The sequence below is a fragment of the Schistocerca gregaria genome, chromosome 10 (genome assembly GCF_023897955.1).
Source record: "Schistocerca gregaria isolate iqSchGreg1 chromosome 10, iqSchGreg1.2, whole genome shotgun sequence".
NCBI lineage: Eukaryota > Metazoa > Arthropoda > Insecta > Orthoptera > Acrididae > Schistocerca > Schistocerca gregaria.
The window spans coordinates 83,090,343-83,108,216 of record NC_064929.1 but is presented as its reverse complement, the minus strand read 5'-3'; the positions used below and the strand labels follow the sequence as shown (position 1 = coordinate 83,108,216).

The 17,874-nt window shown below is 43.9% G+C and overlaps 1 protein-coding gene across 2 annotated transcripts in view; it reads right to left on the bottom strand.

Annotated features, from left to right (window-relative positions):
• The window catches only part of LOC126293741 (uridine phosphorylase 1), a 424,249-nt gene that overhangs the window by 155,001 nt on the left and 251,374 nt on the right, over window positions 1-17,874 (bottom strand). The window contains exon 1 of one of the 2 annotated variants that reach the window (XM_049987091.1): window positions 16,986-17,238. The exons of the other annotated variant lie outside the window; for it this stretch is intronic. Within the exon in view, the coding sequence (XP_049843048.1) occupies window positions 16,986-17,110 (125 nt within the window). The 5' untranslated portion in view covers window positions 17,111-17,238. Of the gene's footprint in view, window positions 1-16,985; window positions 17,239-17,874 lie in introns of those variants that run through there. 2 annotated transcript variants of the gene reach the window in all.

The window sequence follows — 17,874 nt, the reverse complement described above, 5'->3', positions numbered from 1 at the left end:
CGTCCATCAAACATTTAAAGATTGATTCATCATTGCAACCGTAGAATTCCCAGTTGAAAATATATCTTTCGTATACCGAAAATTTTCTGAATTTCGATTAAATCTATATATATATATATATATATATATATATATATATATATATATATATATATATATATAATTAACACTGCTGTGTGGTATTACATGATGCAGTTTCTAACAACTGTTAAAGTTTTTCATCACTGCATACACAAAAGCATAGTAGTTTGTGTTCATTTAGCTGTCAAACCATACAACATGCAGTAACTTGTGACAACTGAATGTAGAGAATGTTCCTTTTAGTTGAAACATTGCAACATCGCAGACTGCCCTTCAGAACCACGGGCGGCAGTTGCCCAGCGCCTGCGTATGCCTTGCACGAAGGGCATATAATATAAACATGTCGTCAGCGGTCCCGAAGTTTTCTTTTTTCTTCCCCTGGAGACTTCTAAAACCATATGATGCAATCGCAATCAATATTTCCCAAGGTTCTCCGCAGATATACGAACGAATTCGCTAGAAAAAAAAAAAAAAAGCAAACTATGCAGCAAAACTTATTTCTGCAACAAGGGTCGCAGACGGAAAACATTCCACATGAGACGAATGAGCAGACAGAAACACACATCAGCTGATTATACTTACGGTTTCTTCATTTTCTTGGCGTCAGGCAGACAGATAAGATTTCGAGCCGTTCTCGACATATGATGCCACGCCATGAAAATATCGACCGTTCTCTATCGTCCAGCCTTCGCTTTGTTACTTACACGGGGAAAGCGGATGGTGAATACGGATGTAAAGCGAAACCTACCACTCAGAAATATTCTTACGCATTACGGTTTATTATATACAGGGGGCAACCAGATGGCGCTATGGTTGGCCGCTAGATGGCGCTGCCATAGGTCAAACGGATGTCAACTGTGTTTTTTTTTAAATAGGAACCCCCATTTTTTATTACATATTCGTGTAGTACGTAAAGAAATATGAATGTTTTAGTTGGACCACTTTTTCGTTTTTTGGTAGATGGCGCTGTAATAGTCGCAAACGTATAAGTACGTGGTATCGCGTAAAATTCCGCCAGTACAGATGGTATTTGCTTCGTGATACATTACCCGTGTTAAAAAGGACCGTTTACCAATTGCCTTAAAAGTGGATAAGGTGTTGATGTATGGCTATTGTGATCAATATGCCCAACGGGCATGTGATATGTATGCTGCTCGGTATCCTCGACAAAATCATCAAAGTGTCCGGACGTTATTTAAGGAAACAGGAAGTGTTCAGCCGCATGTGAAAACTTCAACTACGACCTGCAACAAATGGCGATGCCCAAGCAGGCGTTTTAGCTGCTGTCGCAGGCTAATTCGCACATCAGTTGCAGACGAATTGCGCGAGAATCGGGAATCTCAAAAACGTCGGTGTTGAGAATGCTGTATCAACATCGATTGCAGCCGTACCATATTTCTAAGCACCAGGAATTTCTTGGCGACGACATTGAACGTCGTGTACAGTTCTGCCACTGGGCACAAGACAAATTACCGGACGATGACTTTTTTTGCACGCGTCCTTTTTAGCGACGAAGCATCATTCACCAACGTAAACCGGCGTAGTATGCACTATTGGGCAACGGAAAATCCACGATGGCTGCGGCAAGTGGAATATCAGCGACCTTGGCGGGTTAATGTATAGTGCGGCATTATGGGAGGAAGGATAATTGGCCCCCATTTTATCGATGGAAATCTAAATGGTGCAATGTATGCTGATTTCCTAGGTAATGTTCTACCGATGTTACTACAAGATGTTTCACTGCATGACAAAATGACGATGTACTTCCAACATGATGGATGTCCGGCACATAGCTCGCGTGCGGTTGAAGCGGTATTGAATAGCATATTTCATGACACGTGGATTGGTCGTCGAAGCAGCATACCATGGCTCGCACGTTCACCGGATCTGACGTCCCCGGAATTCTTTCTGTGGGGAAAGTTGATGGATGTTTGCTATCGTGATCCACCGACAACGCCTGACAACATGTATCTGCGCATTGTCAGTGCATGTGCGAACATTACGGAAGGCGAACTACTCGCTGTTGAGAGGAAAGTCGTTACACATATTGCCAAATGCATTGAGGTTGACGGACATCATTTTGAGCAGTTATTGCATTAATGTAATCACGCTGTAACAGCATGCGATCTCAGAAATGATAAGTTCACAAAGGTACATGTATCACATTAGAACAACCGAAATAAAATGTTCAAACGTACGTACGTTATGTATTTTAATTTTAAAAAACCTACCTGTAACCAACTAATCGTCTAAAATTGTGAGCCATATGTTTGAGACTATTACAGCGACATCTATCACAAAGCGAAAAAAATGGTCCAACTAAAACATTCATATTTCTTTACGTACTACATGAATAAGTAATAAAAATAGGGGTTCCTATTTTTAAAAACACAGTTTATATCCCTTTGACCTATGGCAGCGCCATCTAGGCGGCCAACCATAGCGTCATCTGGTTCCCCCCTTCAAGCTAGACAAGTTTCGTACTTTGTAGTTTTTTCGTTTGACGCTTATTTGGTGAGATATGTGGCCCGGTCACGATCAGTAGACCACCCTGTATGTATATACACTCCTGGAAATTGAAATAAGAACACCGTGAATTCATTGTCCCAGGAAGGGGAAACTTTATTGACACATTCCTGGGGTCAGATACATCACATGATCACCCTGACAGAACCACAGGCACATAGACACAGGCAACAGTGCATGCACAATGTCGGCACTAGTACAGTGTATATCCACCTTTCGCAGCAATGCAGGCTGCTATTCTCCCATGGAGACGATCGTAGATATGCTGGATGTAGTCCTGTGGAACGGCTTGCCATGCCATTTCCACCTGGCGCCTCAGTTGGACCAGCGTTCGTGCTGGACGTGCAGACCGCGTGAGACGACGCTTCATCCAGTCCCAAACATGTTCAATGGGAGACAGATCTGGAGATCTTGCTGGCCAGGGTAGTTGACTTACACCTTATAGAGCACGTTGGATGGCACGGGATACATGCGGACGTGCATTGTCCTGTTGGAACAGCAAGTTCCCTTGCCGGTCTAGGAATGGTAGAACGATGGGTTCGATGACGGTTTGGATGTACCGTGCACTATTCAGTGTCCCCTCGACGATCACCAGAGGTGTACGGCCAGTGTAGGAGATCGCTCCCCACACCATGATGCCGGGTGTTGGCCCTGTGTGCCTCGGTCGTATGCAGTCCTGATTGTGGCGCTCACCTGCACGGCGCCAAACACGCATACGACCATCATTGGCACCAAGGCAGAAGCGACTCTCACCGCTGAAGACGACACGTCTCCATTCGTCCCTCCATTCACGCCTGTCGCGACACCACTGGAGGCGGGCTGCACCATGTTGGGGCGTGAGCGGAAGACGGCCTAACGGTGTGCGGAACCGTAGCCCAGCTTCATGGAGACGGTTGCGAATGGTCCTCGCCGATACCCCAGGAGCAACAGTGTCCCTAATTTGCAGGGAAGTGGCGGTGCGGTCCTCTACGGCACTGCGTAGGATCCTACGGTCTTGGCGTGCATCCGTGCGTCGCTGCGGTCCGGTCCCAGGTCGACGGGCACGTGCACCTTCCGCCGACCACTGGCGACAACATCGATGTACTGTGGAGACCTCACGCCCCACGTGTTGAGCAATTCGGCGGTACGTCCACCCGGCCTCCCGCATGCCCACTATACGCCCTCGCTCAAAGTCCGTCAAGTGCACATACGGTTCACGTCCACGCTGTCGCGGCATGCTACCAGTGTTAAAGACTGCGATGGAGCTACGTATGCCACGGCAAACTGGCTGACACTGACGGCGGCGGTGCACAAATGCTGCGCAGCTAGCGCCATTCGACGGCCAACACCGCGGTTCCTGGTGTGTCCGCTGTGCCGTGCGTGTGATCATTGCTTGTACAGCCCTCTCGCAGTGTCCGGAGCAAGTATGGTGGGTCTGACACACCGGTGTCAATGTGTTCTTTTTTCCATTTCCAGGAGTGTATATACACTATCTACACTATCTATAACTCAAGAATGGCTCGACCGATTTGGCTGAAAATTGATGGAGAGGTAGCTTAGAACCAGGGGACAGACATAGGATACTTTTTATCCCGTTCGAGCGCTATAGAAAGGGGTATAACAAAAACGAATCTGGCATGGAATAAGAAAACGCAAATGACAGCTAAACCTCTATGGTTAAGTATTAGTTGTTGTTGTTGTTGTTGTTGGGGTCTTCAGTCCTGAGATGCAGCTCTCCATGCTACTCTATCCTGTGCAAGCTTCATCTCCCAGTACCTACTGCAACCTACATCTTTCTGAATCTGCGTACTGTATTCATCTCTTGGTCTCCCTCTACGATTTTTACACTCCACGCTGCCCTCCAATACTAAATTGGTGATCCCTTGATGCCTCAGAACATGTCCTACCAACCGATCCCTTCTTCTGGTCAAGTTGTGCCACAAACTTCTGTTCTCCCAATCCTATTCAATACTTCCTCATTAGTTATGTGATCTACCCAATTAATCTTCGGCATTCAAGTATCACTATATATCAATAATTAAAAATTTAAAGAAATAATTTGTATTTTCTTTGAATCATCACTAACAATGCCGCGACCAAGACGATCGATTATTTCTCGACAAAGCCGTAATGCAAGAAGGATACAAAACATTGCGAATGAAACGACTGAAGAAGAACAACAAATTGCCCGCGAAAGAGCGCCTCATTAGTATGGCTCGACTTCGTGCTTCTCAATCACAAGAGCAAAGTGAGGCAGCCCGGGAAACGGCTCGGCTGACAATGTGAACTCGTCGAGCGAACAACAGAGATCAACATGTAGATAATTTTCGACGCACAAGAAGAGATTTATCACGTGATGATTTGAATCGAGCAGCGTTTAGATACGATTGCAGCACTGATTACTGCTTGCATCCTGGCGTTTGCATTGGGCCGATGGACGTTGTTTGCGAGTATTGTGGCGCATTGATGTTTTCCGAAGAAACGCACGGATTGTGCTGCCTTAGTGGGAAAGTGAAGGTTGGTTGGTTGATTTGGGGAAGGAGACCAGACAGCGTGGTTATCGGTCTCATCGGATTAGGGAAGGATGGGGAAGGAAGTCGGCCGTGCCCTTTCAGAGGAACCATCCCGGCATTTGCCTGGAGTGATTTAGGGAAATCACGGAAAACGTAAATCAGGATGGCCGGACGCGGGATTGAACCGTCGTCCTCCCGAGTGGCGACGTAATTTCTGCAACTTTGTCTCATCGAAAGACGAGCTTATCAACAAAGTGTTCCCAAACATCATTACTAACTACAGAAGTAATGAATGGTTTAGTGAGCGAGAAATTTTAGCGGCTAAGAATAAAGATGTAGATGACCTAAACTACATAATTCAGATGAGACCATTGGTAAAATGCATTCATTCAAATCTATTCAAAAATGGTTCAACTGGCTCTGAGCACTATGGAACTTAACTTCTGAGGTCATCAGTCCCCTAGAACTTAGAACTACTTAAACCTAACTAAGCTAAAGACGTCACACACATCCATGCCCGAGGCAGGATTCGAACCTGCGTCCGTAGCGGTTGCGAGGTTCCAGACTGAAGCACCTGGAACCGCTCGGCCACACCAGCCGGCTCAAATCTATTGACTGTGTAACAAATGAAGATGAAGCCACCGACTAACTATCCAATTGAATTTTTAATCTCCATGGATGTGCCTGGCTTACCACCGCACAATTTACGCCTAAAAGATGCTTCGAAACATAAACCAACCAAAACTGTGCAACGATGCGCGTTTGGTGGTAAGTAACTTGATGAACAATGTTTTTTACGCGACGATACTCAAAGGAAAATTCGATGGTGAGGAAGTTCTCATTCCGAGGATCTCGATGATCGCAACCGATATGCCGTCTGAGTTTAAATGTCTTCAATTTCCGATCCGTCTTGCATTCGCCATGACCATTAACAAATTACAAGGGCACTCCTTGAAAGTTTTTGGTTTAAACATGGAATATCCATGTTTTTCACATGGCCAATTATATGTGCCATGCCGGCCGGGGTGGCGCTACAGTCTGGATCTGCGCGACCCCTACGGTCGGAGGTTCGAATCCTACCTCGGGCACGGGTGTGTGTGATGTCCTTAGGTTAGTTAGGTTCAAGTAGTTCAAAGTTCTAGGGGGCTGATGACCTCAGCAGTTCAGTGCCATAGTGCTCCGAGCCATTTGAACCATATGTGGCATGTTCACAGGTCGGAAGACCATCTGCGTTGTTTGTACTTGCGCCTGCTAATAAAACAAAAAATGAAGTGTATCGCAAGGTACTTAATTGAAGAGTAGAAGCTATGAACCAAAAAACATAAAGAATAATCATTAAAATACTTAAATTTTTTATTTGTCTTTGGGAAAGGAATGAGACAGTGTTGTAGCCTCTCCCTGATGTTATTCAATCTGTGTATCGAGCAAGCAGTAAAGGAAACAAAAGAAAAATTTGGATTAGGTATTAAAATCCATGGAGAAGAAATAAAAAGTTTGAGGTTTGCCGATGGCATTGTAAATCTGTCAGGGACAGCAAAGGACTTGGAAGAGCAGCTGAACGGAATGGACAGTGTCTTGAAAGGAGGATATAAGATGAACATCAACAAAAGCAAAACGAGGATAATGGAATGTAGTCGAATTAAGTCAGGTGATGCTGAGGGAATTAGATTAAGAAATGAGACACTTACAGTAGTAAAGGAGTTTTGCTATTTGGGGAGCAAAATAACTAATGATGGTTGAAGTATACAGGATATAAAATGTAGACTGGCAATGGCAAGGAAAGCGTTTCTGAAGAAGAAACATTTGTTAACATCGAGTATAGATTTAGATGTCAGGAAGTCGTTTCTGAAAGTATTTGTATGCAGTTTAGCCATGTATGGAAGTTTGGTCAAGAAGAGAATAGAAGCTTTCGAAATGTGGTGCTACAGAAGAATGCTGAAGATTAGATGGGTAGATCACATAACTAATGAGGAAGTATTGAATTGGATTGGGGAGAAGAGAAGTTTGTGGCACAACTTGACAAGAAGAAGGGATTGGTTGCTAGGACATGTTCTGAGACATCGATGGATCACCGATTTAGTGTTGGAGGGCAGCGTGGTGGGTAAAAATCGTAGAGGGAGACCAAGAGATGAATACACTAAGCAAATCCAAAAGGGTTAGGCTGCAGTAGGTACTGGGAGATGAAGAAGTTTGCACAGGATAGAGTAGCATGGAGAGCAGCATCAAACCAGTCTCTGGACTGAAGACCACAACAACAAGAAGACGGAACATAGTTCGCCGGGACAGCTAGTATACTGATATAACCGAAAACCAGTTGTTTCAGCGATAACCGCCATCCCCATTCCCTGCTGCTTCGTCAAGGGAAACCGTGACAATGGGCGCCGTGCCGGAAGTCTGTGGTGCTCAAGGCGCCGTCGCAGTGTGTGGACATGTGCATTACTGCAAACAAGCAATTTCCTGATTTCATAATTATCTTCAGCCATAATGGCTTATGTTTGTATACCGTGACTTCGATGCAATTTGTGCAGTGACATTCAGTGACAAAATAATGTGCAATAGTGTGATGTCTATCAACAGCTCCGCCATTACACCAGTGATACAAGTGAAGCAGCAAGAGGATGTAACTGCTGTGAGATACATAACCAACAACAGAGAAGAAAACCAGCAGAAGACATCACTGACTTCGATCTCTATATATACACTGCCCCCCTACTTCCCCCCAAATGCCACACCAGCAGCTACAGTAAAAAACAAAGTGTTCTAGATTAATCTAATTTGAAATTGTTTATTGTAAGTAACATTTCTCGATGTATATATGTATGTACAAACGCTTGAAAATGAACAAAATATGTTCGAAACGCGTTGCGTTATGTTAGACTAAACATAAAATAAAAAGTGACTGGTAGCAGAAACTTGAAATAAATAATTTTCCTGATTTCAGTTACGTGGCGTGGCTTGGCAGTCCCCTATCCACGAACACCGAGGCTGTGCACAGACCTGGACCGATATCGGTGGATGCCGAAGACGGCCGACATCGGCCGAAGACGGCCGATCTCTTAGCCAGTACGCCGCTATGTACGCGGTCACAAAGTACCCGATCTCATCGCCCCAACGTACGGAGTTCTGGCGACAACCGGTGAAATTCAGATCAGTTAGTTTTATACGGTAAGATAGACCAACACGACACGGAACATGGACTGCGGGAGATCGCTACGTTTAGTAAACGGAGAAATTCGAGGCATTCTAAGGATGATATATTTCGGAACCGTACCTTTACTGGAAACCTAAAATCTTTATCCAACATTTTAGGCGTAAATCATAACAAAAAAAAGTGCTCAATTGAGAAGGATGGCGTATCTTATCGTTAAAGTTACCGCAGTGAATCTATTTTGGGTTATAGTCGGTGGACATTACCTACATATAAATTATTACCGCTCACTGGTGATTTAAGACAGTAGGGTGGCGTCTCTGTTTGCAAATGTGCCTTCTGTGTTTCCACTTCTCAGTGCTTTAGGTGTTCGTAGTATCTTATTATAAACTAGGTTTGCCTTTCTCACGAATTCTGCATGTCAGTCATTGAAGGGTATAGATTTATGCCTGGACGACTTCAAATAAATTCAGGAAAATATAGTTTTTTTAATCTTGATTTCCAAGAACACTACGAATCATCTCCAGCGTGTAACACAACGTTTCTCCCTTGAACCCATATATTCGTAAAACTTGTCAGTCAATTCCAATTAACTCAGGTCAGAAAATACAGAAAACGATATAGATCATTCACACGAATTCGGCATCTCTATAATAACAAAAGTCGCATTGTAGCACTCGTCTCCAAGCACAGAGGCGTTGTCGTATTCATATCATCATTTAAGGTTAAAACCTAACCTACCCTACACGTAAAATAGATTCTGACTTAAACTAGCTTCCTTCATCCAACCAAAAATTGGTGGAGGAGATCGGACGCATTGTGACAACGCTGTCGGCCGATATCGGGCGACCTCTGATGACAGCGTCTGACGATTGTTGTCGGTGCCACAGTGGGAATACTGTGTCGCCATGTGGTATCTCCCATGCGGCAGTATTGCGGTGCCATATTTCAACAGGGCAATCCCCATAAACATGTGGCACGTCAGTCTGTGAACTCTATGTTGTTGAACTACTCCAGTGGCCAGCAACATCTCCAGACCAGCCCCCGATACAACATGTGTGGGACCAGCTTGGACGCCAACTGCGTCTCAGAGGCAGCGTGCACGCTAGAGGAGCAGTTAGAAGAGTTCTGGATCAGCGATATGATACGACGACTTTGTAACACCCTCCCCAACCGAACCAGTGCAGGCATCCACACCAGATGCAGCGCAACATCGCATTGATTAGAGGTCTCATACTGCTAAGTTCTTTGTAAATTTGATTAGAATCTGTAAACACTGAATTAGCACATCATATCTTCCTAAACCACAAAGTTTTATTTCGTTTCCTCCTCCCTTCTGGATGCTTCGCTTGTTTAGACATCGATGGTGTGTACAATACAAGACCTAGATAAATTTGGCAGTGTGCTGTTAGTCAGTCTGTTGAAAGCATACTAGGGAACTGCACTAATAGAACTCGTGGGGAATTACTATGTGCAATTATTACTTCAGTTTCATTAAGGAGGAACGAAGGTTAAATGTATTTTACCACAATATAAATACGAGGCAGTACCCAATAAAACTGCACTTATTTTTAAAAGTAATATATTTTCAAATTGTTTACAAAACAACGTTAAGTCCTTCCAAATACTCACCGTTACAGTTACTACATTTGCCCCTTTCCATCTGTGGAAATAAGTTGCAGGGAGCCAGGTCAAGCGAGTAAGATGTATGGGACAGCAGAACCGTGCCATTTTTAGCCAAAAACTGATTAACAGAGATGTGCGTTGTCGTGGTGGAAGAACCAGTGTTCTGTCTGCCACAAATCTGGTCTTTTGTGACGAATCCTGACGCGCAATCCTCTTAAAACTTTCACATAAAAGGTCTGACGGACGGTCTGACCTGGGGGAAGAAACTGAGTGAGCTACGCCCTTGGTATTTTTTTTTTAAGCAGTGTTTTGGTATTTGATTTGACTTGGCATGTTTTGGACATGATGACATATTCCATTGGCTTGACTGTTGTTTTGTTTCTGGGTCGTAACCATGTCACCAGTAATGAATGACCTTTGATAGAAAATCTGGATCAGTTTCAAGCTGTTGTCTCGAAGCACGTTTCAACTCTATGTTCCTTTTCATTGTCAATCAAAACTCGAGGACAAAACTTGGCAGCAACCCTTTTTACTGCCATATCTTCCGTTGAAATTCCCTGAACAGCTCCAAGATAATCCACTAATCTCTGACAGTTGATCAACTGTCTGTCGACAGTCTGTGAGTACAAGCTCGCGAAGTTTTTCAATAGTTTCGTCGATTCCTGCTGCTGACTTACGTCCAGGACGAGATTTGTCATCGATCGGCATGTCGCCATTTTGAAATCGAGCAAACAACTCGTACACTCGATTTTTTTTTCCCGTGGCGTCATCTTGCCGAACTGCTTTCAACATTGCCGGCCGCCTTGACCGAGCGGTTCTAGGCGCTTCAGTCTGGAACCGCGCAACTGCTGTCGCAGGTTCGAATCCTGCCTCGGACATGGATGTGTGTGATGTCTTTAGGTTAGTTACGTTTAAGTAGTTCTAAGTTCTAGGGGACTGATGACCTCAGATGTTAACTCCCATAGTGCTCAGACCCATTTGTGTTCAACATTAAAACACTTTCAGCAACATTTGTATCGAGTAGAAAGCAAAATTTCACGCCTGCACATTGTTCACTTAAACTTGCCATCATAAAAACCAAAACAAGAACAAAACAGCGCAAACAACAACAGTCGCTGCAGACTACGGAATAAGCCACATGCACAACACAGGCGGCACTGAGCTGACAATGAGTCGCATATACCCGCCTAGCGGCAGAAATGCGTACTACACAAGCTCCTCCCACGACAATGTTATTGTGGATCCCTCCCTACAGTATTTCGCTCCTAAAAGGGTTTGAAAGTGGCATAAACAGCTTCCGTGCTGAGTGTCACTGGTCCTTATTTGAAGCTTTTCGAAATACCTTTACATTAGCACAACAGTGTGTGTATAATGCGACACAATGCAGCACAAAACCTAAAAACTGCGGTGGCAATTCCTTATCTCCTCATAGATAAAAATTAGTGAAATTGAAGCTGGTATACACTTTTCGAAGTTAAATGCGTTTCCCACGTTTTGACCGCTGCCTGCGACTGTCCAGGACACCACATTGCGACAGGGCAGCCTTTGCGCGCATGTGCAGCTTGAGTCCTAGTGGTGTTGGCTGCAAGATGTCTATCGAAAGAAAACTAGGACTGTCAATAAGACACACATATACAGGATGTTTCAAAAATGACCGGTATATTTGAAACGGCAATAAAAACCAAACGAGCAGCGATAGAAATACACCGTTTGTTGCAATCTGCTTGGGAGAACAGTACATTTTCAGGCGGACAAACTTTCGAAATTACAGTAGTTACAATTTTCAACAACAGATGGCGCTGCAAGTGATGTGAAAGATATAGAAGACAACGCAGTCTGTGGGTGCGCCATTCTGTACGTCGTCTTTCTGCTGTAAGCGTATGCTGTTCACAAAGTGCAAGTGTGCTGTGGACAACATGGTTTATTCCTTAGAACAGAGGATTTTTCTGGTGTTGAAATTCCACAGTGTTGTTGCAACAAGACGAAGTTTTCAACGGAGGTTTAATGTAACCAAAGGACCCAAAAGCGATACAATAAAGGATCTGTTTGAAAAATTTCAACGGACTGGGAACGTGACGGATGAACGTGCTGGAAAGGTAGGGCGACCGCGTACGGCAACCACAGAGGGCACCGCGCAGCTAGTGCAGCAGGTGATCCAACAGCGGCCTCGGGTTTCCGTTCGCCGTGTTGCAGCTGCGGTCCAAATGATGCCAACGTCCACGTATCGTCTCATGCGCCAGAGTTTACACCTCTATCCGTACAAAATTCAAACGCGGCAACCCCTCAGCGCCGCTACCATTGCTGCACGAGAGACATTCGCTAACGATATAGTGCACAGGATTGATGACGGCGATATGCATGTGGGCAGCATTTGGTTTACTGACGAAGCTTATTTTTACCTGGACGGCTTCGTCAATAAACAGAACTGGCGCACATGGGGAACCGAAAAGCCCCATGTTGCAGTCCCATCGTCCCTGCATCCTCAAAAAGTACTGGTCTGGGCCGCCATTTCTTCCAAAGGAATCATTGGCCCATTTTTCAGATCCGAAACGATTACTGCATCACGCTATCTGGACATTCTTCGTGAATTTGTGGCGGCACAAACTGCCTTAGACGACACTGCGAACACCTCGTGGTTTATGCAAGATGGTGCCCGGCCACATCGCACGGCCGACGTCTTTAATTTCCTGAATGAATATTTCGATGATCGTGTGATTGCTTTGGGCTATCCGAAACATACAGGAGGCGGCGTGGATTGGCCTCCCTATTCGCCAAACATGAACCCCTGTGACTTCTGTGGGGACACTTGAAAGACCAGGTGTACCGCCAGAATCCAGAAACAATTGAACAGTTGAAGCAGTACATCTCATCTGCATGAAAAACCATTCCGCCAGACACGTTGTCAAAGGTTTCGGGTAATTTCATTCAGAGACTACGCCATATTATTGCTACGCATGGTGGATATGTGGAATATATCGTACTATAGAGTTTCCCAGACCGCAGTGCCATCTGTTGTTGACAATTGTAACTACTGTAATTTCGAAAGATTGTCTGCCTGAAAATGTACTGTTGTCCCAAGCATATTGCAACAAACGGTGTATTTCTATCGCTGCTCGTTTAGTTTGTATTGCCGTTTCAAATATACCGGTCATTTTTGAAACACCCTGTAGATAATGATTTAAAGAATCTTTAGTGCAAGCACCTTTTTTTTCAGCACTGTTACATTCGGAAAACTGCCATTTGGTCGAAAATTACTTTGCTTGTTCCGAAGTTCCTTTGTTCGAAGGTACTGGCAAAGAAACCGGAGACCGTTTACATTACTTCCTTCACAATTCTGCTGGCGTATCCTGTATAGATTCGCAAGGAGAATGAAGAAACATTCGGAACGTATGTCGGAGAAACAGAAAGAATAGCTACGCAAACCTAGGTTTTAAGTTTCCTTGCACAGAGGTTACTTGCTGCATTTTCGCCTTTAAAATGACAGGGTGGTCTCCTGTCGAAATATCGGCTGTTTTCGACGACATATTACGGATGCATTGCCGTAAGTCATTTGACTTTTTTTTTCTTTTCACTTTTAATACCTGGGCCCGCAACAGGAAACAGGCCGTAACATATTTTAAACTGAATCTTCCAAGTTAGCTGGTAATATAGTTTTATTATATTTCGTACAATAAATCTACTTAGCAGTCTTACCATTATCAAGTACAACTGTGAATATTACAGTTGGTAAATTCCATTTACTTTCGCGATAGTTAATTGTACATGTATACTTACGTTTAGCTGGGGAGACGTATATGTTGTATCATTCATGAAGCCTTTCGTCAGGATCGCTGTTTTTATGATGGTAAAATAGTAATTCAGTAATTTTACAGCTGTTGACAATTCTCAAGGATGTTGTGTGTTCACAAAGCGTTTAGAGGTAGTCTGCCGTATTGTCAAATAATTTTGTTCTTTGTGGAATCTGTGGTAGTTTATTTTTTATTCGTTGTGAGGTTCCAGAATGTCAGTGGAATTTTGTACCCTGTTCGGTTAATACGTCGTGCGAATAATTTTTCATGTGTATATAAATTTCCAATTCCTCCACTACGTTCATGGCAAGTTCTTTTGGTATTATTTGTGTTTGAGCTTGTGTGTGTGTGTGTGTGTGTGTGTGTGTGTGTGTGTGTGTGTGAGAGAGAGAGAGAGAGAGAGAGAGAGAGAGAGAGAGAGAGAGAGAGATCTTTTTAGCTGAAAGCTTATTGAGTGACAGATCTTTTCTTATCCCTATCTGCGACTCAGCATCTCCCCTACATGGTGAGCAGCAACTGTCCTTTGATCAAAAATAATAATGTTTGGTTTTTTAAATGCATGAAGAGACTCGATCGACTGTTATCACGGTGTCTAGTACGTACTTCAAATCTTTGTCCATTGTAAAATTTGTTAAAATTGTCACATGTAACTCTGTTATGCGTGGATTGGCTCTTACAGAATGGATTTTCGGGTTTAGGCTATCAATAGTTCTGAATTCTAGCTTTATGGGTGTATATTTTGGTATATTGTTCATCTTGTTTGACAGTTTCCCCATGTAGACTACTGGCATGTGATTTTCTGTTTGGTTGGGGTTTCTCACTGTTATATCACTGTATATTGGTTGGTTCGTGAGTTACGCTTTTTTTTCTCTATTTAACTTTCGTTCTATGTTTGGCTTGAAATAGTTTTTGTAGACTGTGTACTGGAGTACAGTTATTCCTTCATCCATTGCTGGTTGTTGTAGCGGAACATTTGCAATCCTATTAATAGGCATATTCCTGAAATTTCGCATAACGAAGATTTGCAGCCGATTATAGTGTGTCAATGATTGACATGTCGTACAACCGTCTGTCATGCACTCCACGCGGTTTTACGGAATATGTATGTGATCTATATACCGTCGACTACATGTTTCAACCCGATTCAGTCAGATGCAACGTCATAAAAATATTGGCGCGCGCGCGCACACACACACACACACACACACACATTATATATATATATATATATATATATATATATATATATATATATAATGTCGGTACTTTAGCAATAGCGTACGCTGATTTTTGTAGCAGCTCAGGGCAGTGCAACATGATTTTCCTTGCTACATATTCTTGTGACACTAACGAGAGTAATGTATAAGAACATTTTTCCCACCCATGCGACTTATCTGTTGGCGCCCCCATTCCGTTTTTCCTCTCGTGCAGTTTCCGCGACCAATTACTGTGATAAGGCACTGTATACAAATGTTTCTCTTTGGCGCTCCTCTCAACTTCATGCCCCCAGCGGTGGGTTTTGTTACTTGGAGCCTTGAACCGACGCTGTAATCACCTTTGTTGTTTGCTTGCAAATTTGTATTACGAAAAATTTCGTTAGACAAAAACACATTTTGGGTCAAAATTAAAATACTAGTTTCTTTTAACATGGCTTTTCATCGGCAGTTTTGTTCGTAAAGCACTGTGTATTTAAGATAAACAACTATGTGAGACCCACTGAAGATAAAACTACTGCGCCGTAACGTGTTAAGGACATAAGAAATATTTAAAGACTATTTTTTATTGCAGAATGATCTGCGAATATAATTTCCTACGTCTTTGTCACAATATTTTTAATTACTTCCATTCCGTGCGTTTCGGCCAACCAACTATCTTCGGATGTTTTACAAAAAAAATAGCATTAACTTCTAAGTAACATTTATTCAACGAAAAAAGGTGAAAAAAGCTAGAGAGGACGGGAACAATCCTCGTTGCCTTTTCGTCTCAATAATTGTACATATCATCATCGTCATGTTGCAGTCGGGCCTCCACCGTGTCTGTGATGACAGATTGGCTTGTAGCGTAGCGCCAGGTCTGTGTTAGGTGGGAAGGTGATAATTGGGTTTGAGACGTGGTGAAGCCAACGAATGTGAATGCCAAATTATGATCGTTGTGGTAACACAATGACCTGTAGCGTATAATAATGTTCACTTTCGTCAAGAGTTTGCCATATTTGACGCAACCTTTGTGTCGTAAAGACTAAAACGGCAAAATAAAATCTGGAAATTTGTTTTAGATTATGGAAAAATTCTGGTGAGTATTTTGCTGCATATTATATACATAATTTTATATTGTAAATACAGAACGAAAACTGAAAGGGGGTCCACCAGTTAACTTTAATCCAGAGCTCTTCGAAGTTTAATGTCTAAGATTACTACTCTACAAATATACCACTGGGTGATCAAAAAGTCAGTATAAATTTGAAAACTGAATAAATCACGGGATAATGTAGATAGAGAGGTACAAATTGACACACATGCTTGGAATGACATGAGGTTTAATTAGAACAAAAAAAAAAAATACAAAAGTTCACAAAATGTCCGACAGATGGCGCTTCATCTGATCAGAATAACAATAATTAGCATAACAAAGTAAGACAAAGCAAAGATGATGTTCTTTACAGGAAATGCTCAATATGTCCAGCATCATTCCTCAACAATAGTTGTAGTCGAGGAATAATGTTGTGAACAGCACTGTAAAGCATGTGCGGAGTTGTAGTGAGGCATTGGCGTCGGATGTTGTCTTTCAGCATCCCTAGAGATGTCGGTCGATCACGATACACTTGCGATTTCAGGTAACCCCAAAGCCAATAATCGCACGGACTGAGGTCTGGGGACCTGGGAGGCCAAGCATGACGAAAGTGGTAGCTGAGCACACGATCATCACCAAACGACGCGCGCAAGTGATCTTTCACGCTTCTATGAACACTTTGTTGTTTTTTTTGTTGTTTTGTTTAATGAAACCCCATGTCATTCCAAGAATGTGTGTCAATTTTACCTCTCTGTCTACATTATTCCGTGGTTTATCAAGTTTTCAAATTTATACTGACTTTTGATCACCTGGTATTTTAACCGGCAATCATGGAATCGGTACAATGAGATGATTACTTCCATTACTATTATTCAAAACTGTTTTAGTAGGCTCATCACTGAGATCTACCACGTGAGTACCGCTGCGTATTCCGTTTACGAAGATATGGTCACAGCGAAAGCTAATGTAAGCTTGGCCGACGCGACGGCATGGCGACGAAAGCATGGCGCAGCGCACCATGAAGCGTTAACTCACCTCGTGGCGTCTTCTTCCTTTTGCTGCTGCTGCTGCGGTTGCTGTCGCTTTTCGGGCGTGAAGCCGTTGCCCGCGGCGCTGCCCGCGAATCCCACCATAGAGCCCACGACCCTGGTCGCAGCCATCGCGAATCGGACGCGCTTCCACACACGACACAACACGGGACGAGACGTAGAGACCCCCGGGCTGCCTACCTGCGGCACGGAGCACACAACACTGCGCCGGTTGGGCACGCCGGGTCCGCGGCTAAAAACTGCACGCGGGACACTTCCCGAGCTTCCCCCACCACCGGCCCTCGGCGAGCCCCCTGCCCCCACCACCGCACCGCCCGCTACGTCACCAGCTCTGACAGCTGGGCCGGCGTTCCACGCCAACACCAACGGTCGCCCCACAAAGGAATGCCTCACAATCACAAGAGCTGCGGTACAGGAGTGCATAGGGTTACACCCCCCCCCCCCCCCAAGTCCGCAATTTCGGTATCTGACGTACCATTCGCGCACGCCATTACGGTTCCTGCTACTCTCCGCGCTTCTTATTTTTGGGAATCCTTTAGATTTTTGTTTTCCTCGTTGTTTTTGTGGTCTTCAGTCCTGAGATGAAGCTCTCCACGCTACTCTATCCTATGCAAGCTTCTTCATCTCCCAGTACCTACTGCTTAGTGTATTCATCTCTTGGTCTCCCTCTACGATTTTTACCCTCCATGCTGCCCTCCAATGCTACATTTGTGATCCCTTGATGCCTCAGAACATGGCATATCAACCGATCCCTTCTTCTAGTCACGTTGTGCCACAAACTTCTCTTCTCCCCAATCCTATTCAATACTTCATTAGTTATGTGATCTACCCACTTAATCTTCAGCATTCTTCTGTAGCACTACATTTCGAAAGCT